At 52.4% G+C, this 18,597-nt stretch overlaps 1 protein-coding gene across 2 annotated transcripts; it reads right to left on the minus strand.

Annotated features, from left to right (window-relative positions):
• Nucleotides 1–643: 643 nt before the first annotated feature.
• LOC113450826 (RING finger protein 145-like) lies at nt 644–18,126 on the minus strand. 2 transcript variants are annotated; one of them, XM_087935689.1, is made up of 10 exons: nt 17,802–18,126; nt 15,660–15,768; nt 14,187–14,278; nt 12,884–13,119; nt 11,834–12,027; nt 11,563–11,703; nt 9,367–9,549; nt 6,229–6,376; nt 4,738–5,094; nt 644–2,276 (listed from the first exon to the last, which is right to left on the minus strand). In XM_087935689.1, exons 1-10 carry the CDS (start codon nt 18,079–18,081, stop codon nt 1,590–1,592), a joined length of 2,427 nt encoding a protein of 808 aa, XP_087791815.1. In that variant the 5' UTR covers nt 18,082–18,126; the 3' UTR covers nt 644–1,589. The 2 variants fall into 2 exon arrangements, with proteins under 2 accessions (XP_087791815.1, XP_087791816.1); XM_087935690.1 differs by lacking the exon at nt 11,563–11,703 and having other exon boundaries at nt 17,802–18,043.
• Between the last annotated feature and the right edge of the window lie 471 nt (nt 18,127–18,597).

Here is an 18,597-nt window from a genome sequence, read left to right on the forward strand (position 1 = left end):
CCTTGGTGCTCTCTGAGCTTGGTTCTTTTGTTGCAGACATTTCCTTACCCGTCTAGGATACATCATCAGTATTAGAAGGGAGCGGGCTTTGCTGTATTCATATAGTGTGTCATGTGCGCCATCTGTATATATATAGGTGAAGTCCGCTATCCTCCAAGGCTACACAACCCACTTAAACTTCCCCAGCCAGGCATGCTGGCTTCCGAGATTAACAGGCAGGCTACTCAACCCTGGGAAGAATGCTTGTTCATCCCTTCCCAGGCCCAGTTGTGCACCGGGTTACACAACTCGGTTGTGTGGTGGCAACCGGAAACCCGGCTGAGTTGCGAAGAAAACAGGAAACGCACCTGGCTTTGAGAAAGCAGCTCCTCCAGAGGAGTGCAGATTGTCCTTTGGAGCCAGGTTTTGGGAGTGGAATAACCAGAGTTGGAAGGGACCGTGGAGGCCATCTAGTCCAACCCGCTGCTCAAGCGGCAGACCTAAACCGTTCCAGACGAACAGCTTATCCTGTCTCTTTCTTTAATAAAAAAAGCAAAACAAAACACCTCAAGTGTTGGGAGCCGCAGGCAAGTTCAGCAACCGACCTTAGCTTCGCAAACACGCAACGCACACCAGGGAGCAAGGAACACAACCGAGCATCGCCTTGGGTCACAACGGAGATATTTTAAGAGGGTCCAAAGAATCCACTCGTAACAAAACCTGCCCGTCCTTTTGACAAACCCGCTTTCTTCTCCCTTCACCCTTATTAAAAAAAAAGTCCACCTGTGGGATTCAAGTCTCTTTGGTAAAGTTTAAGCCCATTTTGGCCCGTCGAGATTTTATTCGTCGATTCTGCAGGATTTGAGAATTCTCTAAAGCTGGTTTTGGGGTGTGTGTGTGTGTGTGATCGAGGTATTTCCCTCTCCCACTTCGGGATTAATGACCCCATTATTATTATTATTATTTTACAGAATCTGCCCTATGCCCAGTTGTGGGTTTTTTTCCTGGTTGCACACCTGGAAGTCCACACCTGTCCGGAATTTCACGGGTACCAATTATTTTTGGGGGGGGGCACTTGAGGACGTGTGGACTTCAACTCCCAGAATTCCCCAGCCAGCATGGCTGGCTGGGGAATTCTGGGAATTGAAGTCCACAGGTCTTAAAAAGTTGCCCGTACAGTATTGCGAATCCCCGCTTTATTCATCCAAAGAGCAACAAACCCCAGCCTGGGACGGATCTTCCGCAACACAACTCTACCACAACACACAATGGGCAGAAGACGATAAAAAAAAGAGGAATTCACACCTCTCTTGTGCTTTTTGACCTCAATGGGCTAGGAGGATTTTGCTGGTGACTTCCTTGCCTTGCCAACATGCCATCCTCTGCCTCCTACCCCCCGCCACCCCCCAAAAAAACCCAATGAGGAAGCTGCAGGGCTGAGCTACCAAGCTTAAGTCAGCCTGCCGTGTTTGGAGAATGGATTTCCTGAGCCTTAAAAAAAAAAGATGAACGGAGCAAAACCACCTTTGTATGGTTCGAAAAATGAGCGAGACGGGCAAAAAATAATAAAAAAAAGGCAACTGACAAGGTAAGGGAAGGAGGAAGGGAGGTTACGGGACGCAGGGTTTCTCGGGAGAAATGCCCGCGAATGTCGGCCGAGGGTCAGGAAGCGACGCGGGGAGGCTGTGGCTGAGACTGTCCAGTGGCTCACAGAGAGTGTCCAGTTTCTCCCAAATCTCGCCCCCCACCGCCTGGGCATCGCTGCCCGGGGCTGCAGGGTGGCTGGCAGTTGGCACGGGCCTTTCCTGATGCCCCTTGGCACCCTGAGGAGCCGAGGGCCAAGGGGGACCAGGGTCTGTTGGCATGTTGGGTGATCTCAGGTCACTTTGGGAAGGCTGCTGCGCTACAGACCGGGCCTCGAGTTTTTCCGGCGCAGGCCGCTGGTCATTTTCTTCTCCCGGGAGGGAGGTCCCTCCTGGATGGGGATGACCCCAATGGGGGTTTTCCCCAGCGGACCCCGCTGGCAAAAGGCCCGGCTGTTCTGGGCAAGTGGACATCCCAGAGTCCGGCGGCTTGTCATCGTGGGACTCCGCTGTGTTCTGGTGGCTGACGGGCTCTCCACGCTCCGGCTGGGGTGTCCCTTCTGGTCCAGGGTCGCCTCGCTGGACTTTCTGGGCAGCGGGGACTTGAACCGGCTGGTGGCAGAGAGGACAGGTGTCCTGCACGTAGAACCACTTGCGAAGGCAGCCTTTGTGGAAGAAGTGGCCGCAGGGCATGATCACGGCGAGGGTCATTTCCTGGTGGAAAAAAAAGAGAGAGAGAGAGAGAGAGAGAGAGAGAGAGAGAGGAAAAGGGAGGTGAGGAGGAGAAGTGGATCGAAGCTTGGCAAGGTTGGATGTCGGCCACATCCAAGAATGACAAATAATTCATCTATGGTGAACTTGAGGGGATAAAGGTAGTCCTTGTGTTGCGACCACAATTGGTAGCGGGACTTAAAAATTAATAAGGAAAAGACACAAATAATAACTTAAAAAAAAAATCTTACCAAGACTCAAAATGAAGAATTAGAACATGAACTAGGGATGGAGATAGCAAAAAAAAAAACCAAGTAAAGTATTTAGGAGTTTGGCTCACAGCGAAATGTTCTTCCATAAAGGAAGAGAATTACGCTAAGATAATATTGCAAATACGAAAAGACCTGGATAACTGGGCCAAAATACCGCTCTCGCTATTGGGATGGATAGCAGCTATAAAAATGAGCATACTACCCAAACTTTTATATCTATTTCAAACGGTGATGGTAAAATTGGGAGTTTTTATTTTATGTTTTGGACGATTCGAATAAAGAATAGCCAAATTTATATGGCTAAGGAAAAAAAAAACCCGGATATAAATACAAATATTTCATTTGGAATAAAGATCTTGCTATGGTGAACTTGAGGGGATACAGATAGTCCTCATGTTATGACCACAATTGAGCCCAACATTTCTGTCGCTAAGCGAGACGGTCCTTAAGTCAGTTCCGTCCCATTTTAGGATCCTTCCTTGCCAGAGCCGTTTCATTGAATCCCGGCCATCGTTTAAACGAGTGAAACCATTGTTAAGCGAAATCTGGCTTCACCCCTTGACTGAGTTGTGCCCCATTTTACGACCTTTCTGGCCACCGTCGTTTAACGAATCACTGCGGCGGTTAAGTTAGTCACACGGTTTGTTAAGTGAATCTGGCTTTTCCCGTTGACTTGGTTTGGCAGAAGGTTGCCAAAAGGGGATCGGCATCACACACACACACACACACACACACACACACACACACAGAGGGACGCTGTGCCCGTTGTAAGTATGAGTCGGTTGCCGAGCGTCTGAATTTAGATCACGTGACTGTGGGGAAGCTGCAACGGTCGTAAGTATGAAAGAAAGTTATTTGTATTTGTGTGAGTCAATGTCAATTGAAGAGACTGCAGAATCCGTGGAAGATGAACGAACGAGTATTTTTAGTCATCCAGGTTGTGCCAAAAGTGCTTTTCCCCCCCCCTCAAGCGGGCACTGGACTTTCCTGTTTTTTTCTTTGAAGAGGTTTCACTTCTCATCCCAAGAAGCTTCTTCAGCTCTGAATGAATGGCGGGGAATGGAAGGATTTCTACTCCTTGCAGACAGCTGGTCGTTTGCATCCTTTTTAGGGAGCCGTTGAGGCCACTTGGAGGTTTATCTGTGTCCTTGGGGGGTGGGGGTCACCTGAGTGGTGCAAATGGGTGTGGAGCCTTCTTGGAACTGCTGAAAGGACGTTGTTGTACGCAGGAGAAAAGAGGATGTAGAGCAGCTGCTAACAGTTTCAACTGACAGCCGTTGAGACCGCTGGTCCTTTGCATCCTTTTAGAGGGACGTTGAGGCCACCTGGAGGTTTGTCTATCTCATCAGGGTCACCTAAGTGGTGCAAATGGGTGTGGAACCTTTTTAACGACACCGTCCTTTCAGCAGTTCCAAGGAGGCTCCACACCCATTTGCACCACTCAGGTGACCCGGAGGACACAGACAAACCTCCAAGTGGCCTCAGCGTCTCTCTAAAAGGATGCAAACGACCAGCTGTCTGCAAGGAGTATCAATCCTTCCATTCCCCACCATCCGGTCAGAACTGAAGAAACTCCTTGGGATGAGAAGCGAAACATCTTCAGAGAAAACAAAGTCCAGTGGCCTCTTTAAAAAGCACCTTTGGGACAACTGAGGACACACAGACAAACCTCCAAGTGGCCTCAGCGTCTCTCTAAAAGGATGCAAACGACCAGCTGTCTGCAAGGAGCACAAATCCTTCCATTCCCCACCATCCAGTCAGAGCTGAAGAAGCTCCTTGGGATGAGAAGCGAAACATCTTCAGAGAAAACAAAGTCCAGTGGCCTCTTTAAAAAGCACCTTTGGGACAACTGAGGACACACAGACAAACCTCCAAGTGGCCTCAGCGTCTCTCTAAAAGGATGCAAACGACCAGCTGTCTGCAAGGAGTATCAATCCTTCCATTCCCCACCATCCAGTCAGAGCTGAAGAAGCTCCTTGGGATGAGAAGCGAAACGTCTTCAGAGAAAAAACCGGAAAAATCCAGCGGTCTCTTGAAAAAAAAAAAAAAGGACCCATTGCCCAGAGTTGAAAAACATCCTCAAGCTATTTGTCCTTCAGATGCATTGCACTACAAAGCCCATCCTTGCCCCTATGGGGGAGGGTGGGAGGCAACCAGCCACACCTCAGGGTGAGGGGAGGGGAAGGACTCACCTGGAAGCAGATGGCACACACGTCGTTGTGCTCCTCCAGCTGCCCGCGGGTGGCCCCGGGTAGCGAGCCGATCTTCTTGGCCGCCTCCCAGCGGAGGGAGAAGCTCTGCCAGCCGGATCGGGCCCTCCGCCAGACGTTGAAGTAGCAGTGGATGACGATGACCGAGGCCCCCAGCCACGTCCACTCCCCCACGATGGACCCCCAGGCGCCATAGGTCACCACGCACAGAGCCACCAGGAACTCCAGCACCCGGCTGACGGCCTGGACACAGTAAAGGATCTCGTCCATCTTCTCCACGGGGGTCTTCTGGAGGAGTTCGGCCATGAAGAGGCCGTAGACGAAGAGGGTCCCCGTCACCTATGGGGGGGGTGAGGGGAGGGGCAGGGAAGTTGAGGTCGGCTCCCACCCCGACGACTTGGGGGAGCTCGAAGACCTGGCTGGGCCTGATGGGTTGTTGCGGGAGCGTCATCCCTGGAAGCTTTCAAGGAGAAAAAGGGCTGCCCTCTGTCAAGAAACGGTGTGGGGTCCCCCCGGCTTGGGCGGTGGGTGGGAGGGTTGGACTAGATGAACCTCCAAGGTCCCTTCCGATTCCGTTATTCAGAAATGGTGGGGGGCTTCATCCCTGGAGGCTTTCGAGGAGAGACTGGGCTGCCCCCTTTGGCGGGCAGGGACATTCCTCTGCGGATCACCAAAATTTTCTCACGGACCACCAGTGGTTCCCAGCCTACCGGTTGGTGACCACTGGACTCGAAGAGGGGTCACTAACCTTTGGGACCTCGGGGACCCCCAAACTCATCACTTTAAATCCCGCGGACCAGAGACCCTGGGAAAATCCCCCACCCCGTTTTCCGACCGATCGATTGTTCTTTTACTTGGGATCGCAGGATCCCATCTCCAGCTCCGTTCTCGGGGGGGGTGGGAGAGAGAGAGAGAGAGAGAGAGAGAGAGAGAGACTTTTGGCTTCATGCAAGGAAAACAGCAGAAGCCGCAGAAGTCTTTCTTTCTCTCCCCCAAACTCCGCCAGAAACGAGTCTTTGCCAGCGCAGCCTCTTGGAGCTGGAGGCCTTGCAGAGTCGCAAAGACTCGTTTCTGGCGGAGTTTCGGGAGAGAAAGAGAGACTTTGGCTGCTTTCCTTGCGTGCAGCCAAAAGCAGAAGAAGAAAGAAGCGGAAGTGGCCAGGCCAGGCCAGGCAAGCGGGGCGAGTGGGGCAAGTTTCCCCACCTCTGCCCTTTCCCCCTCCCCTCCCTACCTCGTGTTGTTCGCAATGCAAGCGACGCAAGCCTTGCGGGCCATGTGGGCTGTGCAACCCTGTGTTCCCGCGCAGCCTGGATTAATTGCTTCGGGGGGGAACGGGACATTTCTCTGCGGACCACCACAATTTTCTCGCAGACCACCAGTGGTCCCCGGCCCACCGGTTGGCGACCACTGGACTAAATGACCTCCGAGGTCCCCCTCCCAGCTCCCTTCTGATTTGGGAACGCCGAGCCATACCTGCAGGGAAGTCAACATGCAGCTGGAGATGAGGATCACCAGCCAGAAGTCTGGCTGGAAGAAGTGGGCAATCTTGTAGGCCATGAAGCCCGGGACCACCAGGAGAAAAAGGCACAGGGTCACCCCACGGAAGTGCTTCCAGAAATTCCTGCAAGAAAGGGGTGGGGGTGAAAAGGAGGGTGGGGGGGTGCTTTGGATTGGCCAATGCAGGAGGAGGAGCCCCCCCAACCCAGCTTGGGAACCCTACACCCCATCTCTCAGGGCCAGAGGGGTTAAGGTGGCGTCCAGGGAGGTAGTTCTCGGCTTCTGACCGCCACCGACGTTTCCGTTGCTTCAAGTGAGACAGTGGCGGAGTGAGATTTGCCCCATCACACGACCTCGCTTGCCACCGTTGTCAGACGAATCCCCACAGTTGGGAAGCTAGGAACGCGGTCGTTAAGCGAATCTGACTTCCCTCCCCCTTGACTTTGCTAGTCAGGAGGTCGCAAAAGGGGATCATGCCCCCCCCCCCGGATGCTGCGATGGTTGTAAATGTGAGTCAGTTGCTAAACAACCAGAATTTTGATGCTGAGGCTACAACGGTAGTTAAGTGTGAAAAACGGTTGTTAAGTCCCCTTTCTCAGGGCCGTTGTAACTTTGGTCACTAAACATCTGATACCTGTACAATTAGCACACACACACACACCAAGGCTGTGTGCTTTCTCCACTTCTCTTCTCCCGATATACCAATGACTGCATCTCAAATGATCCACCTGTTAAAATACTGAAGTTTGCAGATGATACAACAGTGATTGGTCTCATTCGAGACAATGACAAATCCGCATACAGATGGGAGGTTGTACAACTTGCCTCATGGTGTAATCAGAACAATCTGGAACTGAACACACTCAAAACCATAGAAATGGTGGTAGACTTTAGGAGAAACCCTCCCATACCACCACCTCTTAAAATGCTAGACAACACAGTATCAACAGTAGAGACCTTCAAATTTCTAGGTTCTATCATATCACAAGACCTAAAATGGACACCCAACGTCAAAAATGTCATCAAAAAAGCACAACAAAGAATGTTCTTCCTGCGCCAACTCAGAAAGCTCAAACTGCCCAAGGAGCTGCTGATCCGGTTCTACAGAGGAATGATTGAGTCTGTCATCTGCACCTCTATAACTGTCTGGGTTGGTTCTGCAACCCAACAAGACAGACACAGACTCCAGAGAGGAATTAGGACTGCAGAAAAAACAATAGCTACCAACCTTCCTTACATGGAGGACCTGTATACTGCATGAGTCAAAAAGAGGGTTGTGAAACTATTTACACACCCCTCACATCCCAGACATAAATTGTTTCAACTGCTATCCTCAAAACGACACTATAGAAGCCCTGCACACCAGAACAACTAGACACAAGGACATGTTTTTTCCCAAATGTCATCACTCTGCTAAACAAATAATTCCCTCAATAGTGTCCAACTATTTACAAAGTCTGCACTACTATTACTATTAATCTTCTCACCACTCCTTATCACCCATCCCCTCCCACTTGTGACTGTATGACTGTAACTTTGTCACTTGTATCCTTACGATTTATACTGACTGTTTCCTAGTATGATTTGATTGCTTATTGTACCCTAAGACTATCATTAAGTGATGTACCTTATGATTCTTGACTCTTGACGAATGAATTTTTTCTTTTATGTGCACTGAGAGCATCTGCACCAAGACAAATTCCTTGTGTGTCCAATCACACTTGGACACCAATTAAGAATTCTCTATTCTATTCTATTCTATTCTATTCTATTCTATTCTATTCTATTCTATTCTATTCTATTCTATTCTATTCCATTCCATTCCATTCCATTCCATTCCATTCTCTATTCTATTCTCTATTCTATTCTATTCTATTCTATACCTGACAGTGCTGTGGAATGCTGCCAAAAACAGAAGTATCAAATGAACTAGAAAAGAAACCAACTGAAGTATAAAAAAAAACCAACCGAAGTACAAAGGAGTTTCAAGGATGACTCAGAACTGATCAAACTACTTTGCTTCCAGCAAAGAGTTCGTCATCTTGGCCTGACTTTCATCCCTTAGGAGAGGGTCCATCACCTCCCAGCCTTAACTCTCAAGTTGCTCCTTTTGTCTCAGCTGCTCTCGCCTTCTGGCAGCTCTGCGCCTACGCGCACTGGGAACAGGCTCCCCTGGTTCCTCTTCTTCGCTGCTGCCAGACTCTGGAGGCTCCGGAGTCAGCACTCCACTCCCAGATGGTCCTGGCTCCATCTCTGCATCGGATGCAGGGCCCTCGTCCAAGTCCCCCCCAAACTCCCTGACTGGTCCCCATTCTTCCCCACTGACTGATTCCGCTGCTGGCTACACCGGCTGCCAGTGAACCACAACAAGAACTTACCTTTTGGTTGTTAATTCTGAATGGTCACTAAATGTCTGGCCGTAAACCGAGAACCGCCTGTAGATAGATCCAGGCAGTCCTTGCCTTATAACAGTTCATTTAGTGACTGTTCAGAGTTACAATGGCACTGGAGAAAAAAAAAAGTGATTTTTGATTGTTTTTCACACTTATGACCATTGCAGCCTCCCTAACGTGATCAAAATTCAGACTCTCGGCAACTCACTCGTGTTTATGATGGCTGCAATGTAACACTATCATGTGATCCCCTTTTGCGACCTTCCGGCGAGCAAAATCCATGGGGAAAGCCAGGTTCACTTAACAACTGGGTGACTGTCTTAACAACCGCAGTGATTTGCTTAACAACAGTGGCAAAATGAGGCCAAGTTGACTTAACAAATGTCTTTGGCTTAACGACGTCACTGTTGGGCTCCATTGCGGCCTTTACGTGGAGTGGCCTGAGAGGGGAGCTCTCAAATCACAATCAAGAAGCTGTGAGTTCGATCCTAGACAGAGGCTAGGATCTGGGCACACTGAAAATGTATCTGCTGGACAAAACTCCACACTGGCAACAGGAAAGGTATCTGGCCATTAAAACACTCGGCTCCACTCAGTTGCCCAGACTTCACCCCACAAGGGATTATGGGGTCGTTAAAAGAGGACGATTGTGGGTCTTCACGTTGCCCTCTTCCACAGCTGCGTGGATCCCCAAGATGGGAAAACCCCTCCCCCTCCTCACCTGTTCTGCGACGCCCCCAGACCCAAAACGACCGGCTCAGCTATTTCCGTCACCGATTGGAGAGTGGAGGTGGCCACGATGAAGAAGATGACGGTGAGCAGGTAAGTCCTCTGGAGGAGCTGAAGGTCCAGGAGGCCCGTCTGGATGGCCAGCAACAACAGCGTCACCCCTTCCGTCACGCCCCTGTAAGGGATGGTTGAGTGGGTGGGTGGGCGGAAGGGATGGAGAGGTGGGCCAAGTATTTTGGGAGACCCCCTGGCAGGTGGGTTTCGGGATGCAGGGTAAAACCTGGTAGTCCTCCAGTTAGGGTCATTCGTTTAGTGACCGTCACAACGGTCTTGGGATGAGAAGGGAAAGCTGCCTCTTTTGAAAAGCAATTCTCTGCGGGGGGGAGGGAAGACATTTTTGAACCCAGACTTATGACTGTTCAATTAGCGGCTATTCAAAGTTGCAACAGTGTTGGGGGAAAAAAAAGGGACTTGCAGCCATCTTGTTCACACTTAACGACTGTTGCAGCTTTCCCAAATCCAGGCATTTTAGCAACCAGAGTGTCTAGTTATGAAAATGGTCCTGTGGGGTTCTGCGATCTCTTTTGTGACCTTCTCAGGCAGATTCGCTTAAGGTTCTGACCCAAACCTTGTTCCAAGGAAATCAACACCAAACAGAGGTAACAGCAAAACCTTTTAATGATCCTTTACAAATTCCGTCCCTTCCCGGTGAAAAGGCTGTTTCAGACTAATCGTCTCTGATAAGAACGAGCCTTGCTGAGGTGGTGCAAGGTTGCCAAGAACACGAGATAAAGTTACCAAGAAATATTCCAAACACAAAGACTCTCCAAACACCAACCAAGATAGTCCGAACGTCCACAAGGCTTGAGTGCAAAAACGTCTTTGCTTCCTGCAAAGAACTCCGGTTTCTCCACTGACTTTTTTCTCTTAAAGGAGGGGCCATTACCTTGCAGCCTTACTCCCGAGTTACCCTTGCTGCTACAGCTGCTCTTTCCTTTGAGCAGCCCTGCACATACGCACACTGGGCACAGGCTCCTCGGGGGCCTCTTCCTCACTGCTGCCAGCCTCCACAAGCTCTGAAGGCAGCACTCCACACCCTGAGGATCCTGGCCCCATTCCTGCATCACACACAGGCCCCTCATCCGACTCCACACTCTCCGAGACCTCAGCTGTCCGCACCTGCTGCCAGCCAACCGCAACACTTAATGACTGCGGGACACTGCGGTTGTCGTAAAGACGAGTCACGTGAGCCAAGCGCCTGGATTTCGATCACGGGGGAATGCTGCAACGGTCAGAAGCGTGAAAAGTGGTCGTAAGTCACTTTTGTCAGTGCCGTCGTTAACTTTCGCAGCAGTCCCTAAATGGACTGTTGTCAAGTCGAAGACTACTTTGGTCATCAGTCGAGGACTGTCTGCTGATGGCGGGTTTTGACCGAGGGATCGAAGAATGGGCTTAGCTGGGGGTCAAAATCTTGAACCAAAGGGGAGGGCCGAGGGGACGGAAAGTACCGGGGGTCCGCAGAAGGTGGGGAGATATTGTAGCCCACCCTCCATCCCAGCCCTTGGGGCTGCCACCTGTTTATGGGGCTATAGGGAGTTCTCTTCCAGAGGGTGGAGAGAGAGAGGGGGGGAGAGGAAGAGAGAGGGAGGGAGAGCGGGCGGGGGAGGGAGGAAGAGAGAAGGAGAGAAAGGGGAAGAGAGAGAGGAGAGACGAAAAAGAAGGGAGAGAGAAGGAGAGGGCGAGGAGGGAAAAACAGGGAGATACAGGAAGGGAGACAGAGGGAAGGGGAGAGAGGAACGAGTGAGAGAGAAAGGAAGGGGGAGAGGGGGAGAGAGAATGATAGGAAGAGGAGAGAGAGAGTGGAGAGAGGGGGAGGGAGATAAAGGAAGAGAGGGGAAAGAGGGAGAGAGAAGGAGAGGAGAGAAAGGGAGAGACAGGGGAAGTGAGAAGGAGGGAGAGAAAGAGAGGGAGAAGGAGAGAGGGAGAGAAAGAAGAGAGGGGGAGGGAGATATAGGAAGAGAGGGGAAAGAGGGAGAGAGAAGGAGAGAGGGAGATATAGGAAGAGAGGGGAAAGAGGGAGAGAGAAGGAGAGGAGAGAAAGGGAGAGACAGGGGAAGTGAGAAGGAAAGAAAGGAAGAGAGGGAGAAAGGGAGAGAGAAAGCAAAAGAAGAGGGGGCGAGGCTCTCACCTGTGGGTGACGCTGCCATCCTGGAAGGCCCCGTAGCCGGTTAAGTAGAGCCTGGCCAGCTGGAGCATCCCCAGGGCCAGGTAGGAGACGGTGCAGGTGAGTCCGACCAGCGAGTAGGGGGTGCTGCAGCATTTGGCTACGCTGGGAAAGCCCAAGAGAGGGACAAGCTGGACCGGCTGCGCCGGGGCTGCTCCTGCCTCTTTCGGGCAGCAGGTCCCGTCCCCCCGCCGCATCAACCTCACCGCCACCTGCCCCCAGGCGCAGCTCCTACCTGCTGAGGAAGAGGAAGATCCAGCCCTGCTGGGCTAAAAAGTGGCCGGAGGAGGAAGAGGAAGAGGAGGAGGCGCCCAGGGTGAGGATCTGCAGGGCAAACAGGGACAACCAGAAGGCGGAGAAGACCAGCGGCACAGCCAGACGCCTCCAGAGGGACCCGGCCAGCCTCACCAGGCGATGCGCCTCGGGCTCCTGCAAAGGAAGACCGTGTTGGGTGGGGGGGCTTGGGAACACCCCGCCAGCATCCAAGGGGGGGATTGCTAAGGGGGAGGAAGAGGCGAGCACAACGACCCTCCGATGCGGGCAGCTGAGGAAGGTCTTTCGGGGAGGGAGGTGAGGAGGCGACGGAAGGGAAGCTCGGATGGAGGAGGAGGGGTGAACGGTGCAGGGGACGGCCTCTCCCCGACCCCGCAGGGTTGGCGGTCGGCCTCCATAACTGCCCCGTGGGCTGCCCTCCTGGGGGGCTTCCTCACCCAGCTGTCAAGCCCTCTTTGCCCCAGGGCTGCCCTGGAAAAACCACCCTGGGAGGAACAGCGGGGGCTCTGGGGGTGGGGAGGAAGAGGAGGAAATATGGAGGTCTTGGGTGCTCTCAGAGCTTGTAGACGTTTCAAGACCTGACGAGGTAACATCATCAGTGCTAGAAGGGAGTGGGACTTTGGAAGAGGAGGAGGAGGAATGTGGGGTCCTTGGTGCTCTCTAGAGCTTGGTGGTCTTCTTGCAGACCTCTCATGGCCCAACTAGGGAACATCATCAGTGCTAGAAGGGAGTGGGACTTTAGAAGAGGAGAGGAGGAGGAGGAGGAGGAGGAGGAGGAGGAAGGAGGAGGAGGAGGAGGAGGAGGAGGAATGTGGGGTCCTTGGTGCTCTCTGAGCTTGGTGGTTTTCTTGCAGACCTTTCATGACCCAACTAGGGAACGTCATCAGTGCTAAAAAAGGGAGTGGGGTTAGTTGCCAGCAGGAGGAGGAGGAGGAGGAGGGCTTGACAGGGAAAGGAAGCGAAGGGCAGGCCGAGCCCCCCCCCACCTGCAGGAATCCCCCCACCTCCTTACCTGGAAGATCTCTTGGCAGCCGGCCGCAGCCGTGCGGAGAAGCCCCAGGAGGTAGGAGGCTGCCCCATAGAGGAGCTGCAGGGCCGCCACGACCGCCCCGCAGGAGCTGACGGTGGGCAGAGCCTGGGCCGGGAGGCAGCACAGCCGGGCGGCCAGCGGGAGGAGCGGGGCGCAGAGCAGCCCCACCTGCCGGGTCTTCAGCAGCAGAGCGCAGAGGGCGATGACCGCAACCTGCCCTGGGAAGGACGCAGACTGAGTGAGCGTGTGTGTGTGTAGTGTCGTTCTCTTTTGGCCCTCAGGAGGCGGCAATGGCAAATCGGACCCTCTTTCGAAAGGCCTTGCCAAGAAAATGGCCGCCAATAGGCCAGGCAGAACAAGACTGACTCATACCTTCTCCCCTTCCCCTTTCTCTTCTTTCTTCCATCCTTCCTTCCTTCCTTCCTTCCCTTAGTCCTCTATCCATTCCATCGCTGTATATTCTCCTTACTTCTTTCTTTTTCTTCCCTCTCTCTCTTTCCTGCCTTCCTTCATCCCTCCTTCCATCTGTCTCCTTCCTTTCCTTCTTTCCCCGTCTTTTCTATTTTTCTCTCTCCTTTCTTCCTCTCTCCATCTCCTTCCTCTCTTCTTTTCATTTCCTCTTTCCTTTCTCCTTCCCTCTTTCCTTCCTTCCTTCTCCTTCCCTCTCTTTGTCTCCTTCCTTTCTTTCCTTCCCCCGTCTCTTTTCTATTTTTCTCTCTCCTTTCTGCCTCTCTCCATCTCCTTCCTCTCTTCTTTTCATTTCTTCTTTCCTTCCTCTTTCCCTTCTCTTCCCCCGTCTCCTTCTTTCCTCTTTCCTTCCTTCCTTCTCCTTCCCTCTTTGTCTCCTTCCTTCCTTCTTCCCTCCCTCCATCTTCTTCCTTTCTTTTCTTCGTTCCCTCCTCATCTCCTTCCCTCTCTCCCTTTGTCTCCTCCCTTCTTCCTTTCTTGCTTCCCTCTCTCCCTTTGCCTCTTTTCTTTCTTTCTTTCTTTCTTTCTTTCTTTCTTTCTTTCTTTCTTTCTTTCTTTCTTTCTTTCTTTCTTTCTTTCTTTCTTTCTTTCTCCTCCTCCCTTCCTCCTCCTCCTCCCCTCCCCTCTTTCTCTCCTCCCTCCCTCCCTCCTCTCCCTCTCTTTTCCCCAAATACTCTACAACTAAAGCCATGCTCTGCCTTGGCAACCCACCCCCTCACCTTCAGCCCCTGCAACAACACCCCAACCAAGGGAGACCACCAGGAGATCACCCTTCCGTCCCTCAACCAACAAACCATCTCCCACCTCCATTCCTCACCAGTCACTGCAGTGGCAAAGTGCCCAAAGGCCACTGGGTCCTCATAGATGGCGCCCTGGAATCCATGCTCCACCTCATGGTCTATGTAGTCCCTGGAAAAGCAAGAGGGGGGCACCAAGGAGGCATAAGCGCAATGCTGCCTGCTCAATTGTCTGTACAGCACCCCCCTACTCCCCATTTCTCGACCTTGGGCAACTTTTAAGATTTGTGGACTTCAACTCCCAGAATTCCCCAGTTAGCCACCTAGATGGGGGTGCGGTGGGGAGGTGCTCTCCAAACAGGGCAACTTTTAAGATTTGTGGACTTCAACTCCCAGAATTCCCCAGTTAGCCACCTAGATGGGGGTTCGGTGGGGAGGTGCTCTCCAAACAGGGCAACTTTTAAGATTTGTGGACTTCAACTCCCAGAATTCCCCAGTTAGCCACCTAGATGGGGGTGCGGTGGGGAGGTGCTCGCCAAACAGGGCAACTTTTAAGATTTGTGGACTTCAACTCCCAGAATTCCCCAGGCAGCTGAAGTCCAGAAATCTTAAAAAGTCGCCAAGTTTGGAGACAAATGTAAAACGTTCATAAATAAATGTCATAAAACGTAATAAACAAATGTAACGAATAAGAGACAAATGCAAATTACTAAAGAAATGTGCATGTCGTATATGTAAGAAATTAACGTATTGAAAAAATGTAATAAACCTAACAGTGCATTTAAATCAATAAAATTGCATCAATAATTTAATAAATGAATGCATTTTATAAAGCCTGTATCTTTCATTAATTAATTAAATTTAATCTATATATATAAAAACAAAATACCCCTCACACATCATCACAAAATCTCCAGAACCGTAAAGCCTGCAAACTTGAAATTTGGCACCTAGGTTCCTCTTGGCTCCTAGGTGCTTGCTAAGGAAGGATTTTTCGAAATGACCATCAGAGCATTTAGAATATTTCCTATATTATTATTGTTATTAACATGCTCTGATGCTAAGGAGTTCTACTCCCCCTCCCCACCTGAAAAGAAATCTCTTCCAAAGGCAAAACACAAGCAGAGGAGTTTCAGTTTTAGTTTCAGAGCACCCAGCAGCTTTAGTACAGAACAGTTGAGCTAAGCCACGCCCAGGCTCCTTGTTGTCTCCTTGGCTCACAGCAAATACTCTTTCAGTTACCAAACAGCCCTCAACTCTGACACACTGACAGGACGCTAGCCAGGTGAATACCGATGGATGCTAATAGGCAGAGGCACAATTCCGCCCCCCCCTCATTTTCCTCCCCCCAAAACTAAGCCCGACCACATCATTTTGTAGCGAAGCACGAGTATCGAGCTAGTATATAAATAAAAACAGCCCTGCAAGGTAGGCCAGGCTCAGGTGAGTGTGCCTGGCACAAGGTATCCCCAGTGGGCTTCCAAAGCCAGGAGTCTCCCCATGGACTTTCCCAGGGAGGTGGGGAGGGGGGGGGGGGGGAAGCACCGTCTTACCAGGCTACCTGGTGGGACAGGTAGAGGAGCAGGACGGCCAGCAGGTGAAGGTAGAGTTGCACCAGGGAGAGGAGCGGGAGCACCAAGACCATCAGGCACAGCAGGTGACCTCGGACAAGAGGGGAGAAGGTTGCATTTCAGACAGTTTGTTTTAACTCTGACTTTGATCTCTTTGCAAACGGCTCCCAGGTGCTTCCGCAGCCAGGCGGGCGGGCGGGCGTTGCAGGTTTTCACAAATAAAATCCAGCTAGTCCTCAACTTACGGCCACAATTGAGCCCAGACATCTCCGTTGCTAAGCGAGACACTTGTTAAGCGAGCTTTGCCCCGTTTTACCGACTGCCTTGCCGCCGTTAAGCGAACCCCTGCAGCTGTTACGGTGAGCAAAACGGATGTTAAAGGGAGTCCGTTTTTCACCGTCACGAAAGGGGAAATCACGGACCACCCACACCACCACCACCCCCGCGGGGACACTGCGGCCGTCATAAACGTGAATCAGGTGCCAAGCATCCGAATGTACACCACTGGACCATGCAACGGTCGTAAGAGGGGGCGGGGGGGAAAACCACGGTCATAACTCAAGTCTTTTCAGTGGCATTTTAACTCTGAACGGTCACACAAACTGTTGTAAACCGAGGACCAAGGTCGGTTGCCCGGATGTGGGTGGACGTGAAGTGCCCCCTCCACACACACACACACACAGACCCGTCCCCGGTTTTCCCTCCATGGTTGGCAAGGATGTTGCAAATGGGGGGGGGGCTGCATAAGCGCCCCCTCCCTGTCCCCACTGAGCTCCCTGCGTCCTTGTAGTATCTTCCTACTTACACTTCTCGCCTTGCACGTGTTTGACAAACAAATAAATAAATGGAAGAAATAAAATGTTTGCCAGCCCCTCGAAGAAGTTCAGAACCTCCCCACAGCCCGCCTGGATCACCAGAGCCCCTCGCCCCATAAGGAAGGAGGGAGACCCCTGCCCCATTTCCCAGGTAGAGGGTGTGTATATGTGTGTGTGTAAGTGCTGCCCAGGTAGAGGGTGTGTTTGTGTGTGTGTGTAAGTCCTGCCCCATTTCCAGGTATAGGGTGTGTGTATATGTGTGTGTGTAAGTCCTGCCCAGGTAGAGTGTGTGTGTATGTGTGTGTGTGTAAGTCCTGCCCCATTTCCAGGTATAGGGTGTGTGTGTGTGTGTGTGTGTGTGTGTGTATGTCCTGCCCCATTTCCAGGCAGAGTGTGTGCGTTTGTGTATGTGTGTGTGTGTAAGTCCTGCCCCATTTCCCAGGTAGTGTGTGTGTATATGTGTGTGTGTAAGTCCTGCCCAGGTAGACTGTGTGTTTGTGTGTGTGTGTATGTCCTGCCCCATTTCCAGGTAGTGTGTGTGTGTGTGTGTGTGTGTGCATGTCCTGCCCCATTTCCAGGTAGAGTGTGTGTGTGTGTGTGTGTGTGTGTAAGTCCTGCCCCATTTCCTTTTCCAGGTAGAGGGGACTGGGGGGGGTGGGGTGGAGAGGGAGACCCTGCCCCATTTCCAGGTAGAGTGTGTGTCTGTGTGTGTGCATGTGTGCGTATGTCCTGCCCCATTTCCAGGTTGTGTGTGTGTGTGTGTGTGTGTAAGTCCTGCCCCATTTCCAGGTAGAGTGTGTGTGTGTGTGTGTGTGTGTGTGTGTGTGTGTGTGTGTGTGTGTGTGTAAGTCCTGCCCCATTTCCAGGTAGAGGGGACTGGGGGGGAGAGGGAGACCCTGCCCCATTTCCAGGTAAAAGGTGTGTGTGTGTGTGTGTGTGTGTGTGTGTGTGTGTGTGTGTATGTGCATGTCAGCCAGAAAAAGAGGGAGACCCTGCCCCATTTCCCAGGTCGAGCTGTGCGTGTCTGTATAGGAAGGGGGGGGCAGCCCAGCCCCCGCGGTCCTGGGTGCAAGGCGAAGTCAGGCTGTCCCGCCTCCTCCTCCCCCCCCCCCACTTTTGCACCCACGTCTCCTTTGGCGGGTTGCGCTTCCCCTTCATTCCTTCTGGAGTTTCCCTCCATCGTCCGTCCCCCCCCTTTGCAACTCTCCCCGGCCCCTCCCGCGCCCCATGGGAGGTGGAGTCCCTCCCCCACCCCCGGCCGAAGGGGCGCCCCGAGGGCTCTCCGGGTGGTGCCCTTTCCACCCCTCACCGGCGTAGTAGAGGCTCCAGAGGCGGGCTCCCCGCAGCTGAAGCTGGTCCGCCAGGGGGCGCCCCGCGTCGGCGAAGGCCCGCACGTCCCACCGGTACAGCAGGTCCAGGAGGACCACGGGGGGAACCCGCAGCACCACGTTGGCCAGCCGCTCCAACCGGCGGGGCATGGCGAGCGAGAGGGGGAGGGGAGGGCGGCTGGCTTCTGGGCCGACGAGCCCTCCCCCTCCCTCCGCTTCGTTCCCCGCGTCACACGTCCCGCTCGAAGGCGCGGCGGCCATCTTGGATCAGGGCACCACGTGGCGGCGCCATTTCTGAGCCCCGCCATGTTAGGGTCGCTCCTTCCGGCTCTGCTGAGTGGGACTCCGCCTCCGCCTCGGGCGCCCTCTGGAGGGCATGGCCGGAAGCGCCCCATGGCCCGCAGCTGGGTTGTCTTAATTTCAGATGGGGGCTGGGAGGCGCTTTTCATAGAAAGGGACCTCAAGGTCTTCTAGTCCACCCCCCCTGCTCAAAGCAGGAGACTTTATACCATCTTATACTATCCAGTGTATGGCGGCAGCCCAAAAAGCCAATGCAATGCTAAGTCGCATTAGCAGAGGGATACAATCGAGATCAAGGGAGTAACTAATATTACTCTATAAAGCCTTAGTAAGGCCACAGCTAGAGTACAGCATCCAATTTTGGTCACCACACTATAAAAAAGATGTTGAGGCTCTAGAAAAAGTGCAGAGAAGAGCAACCAGGATGATTAGGGGACTGGAGGCTAAAACATTCAATGAATGGTTACAGGAAGACTA

This window comes from Pseudonaja textilis, chromosome 6 (genome assembly GCF_049901715.1).
Source record: "Pseudonaja textilis isolate UNSWEBS1 chromosome 6, rPseTex1.2, whole genome shotgun sequence".
Taxonomy (NCBI): domain Eukaryota; kingdom Metazoa; phylum Chordata; class Lepidosauria; order Squamata; family Elapidae; genus Pseudonaja; species Pseudonaja textilis.

Coding starts and splice junctions, on each gene's coding strand:
- LOC113450826 (XM_087935689.1), bottom strand. CDS start 18,081: ATGGCCGCCGCGCCTTCGAGCGGGACGTGTGACGCGGGGAACGAAGCG. Junction 6,377..9,366: donor CTGGGGGCGTCGCAGAACAG/GTGAGGAGGGGG, acceptor CCTTTCTTGCAG/GAATTTCTGGAAGCACTTCC. Junction 5,095..6,228: donor GCATGTTGACTTCCCTGCAG/GTATGGCTCGGC, acceptor CCCCCCCCATAG/GTGACGGGGACCCTCTTCGT.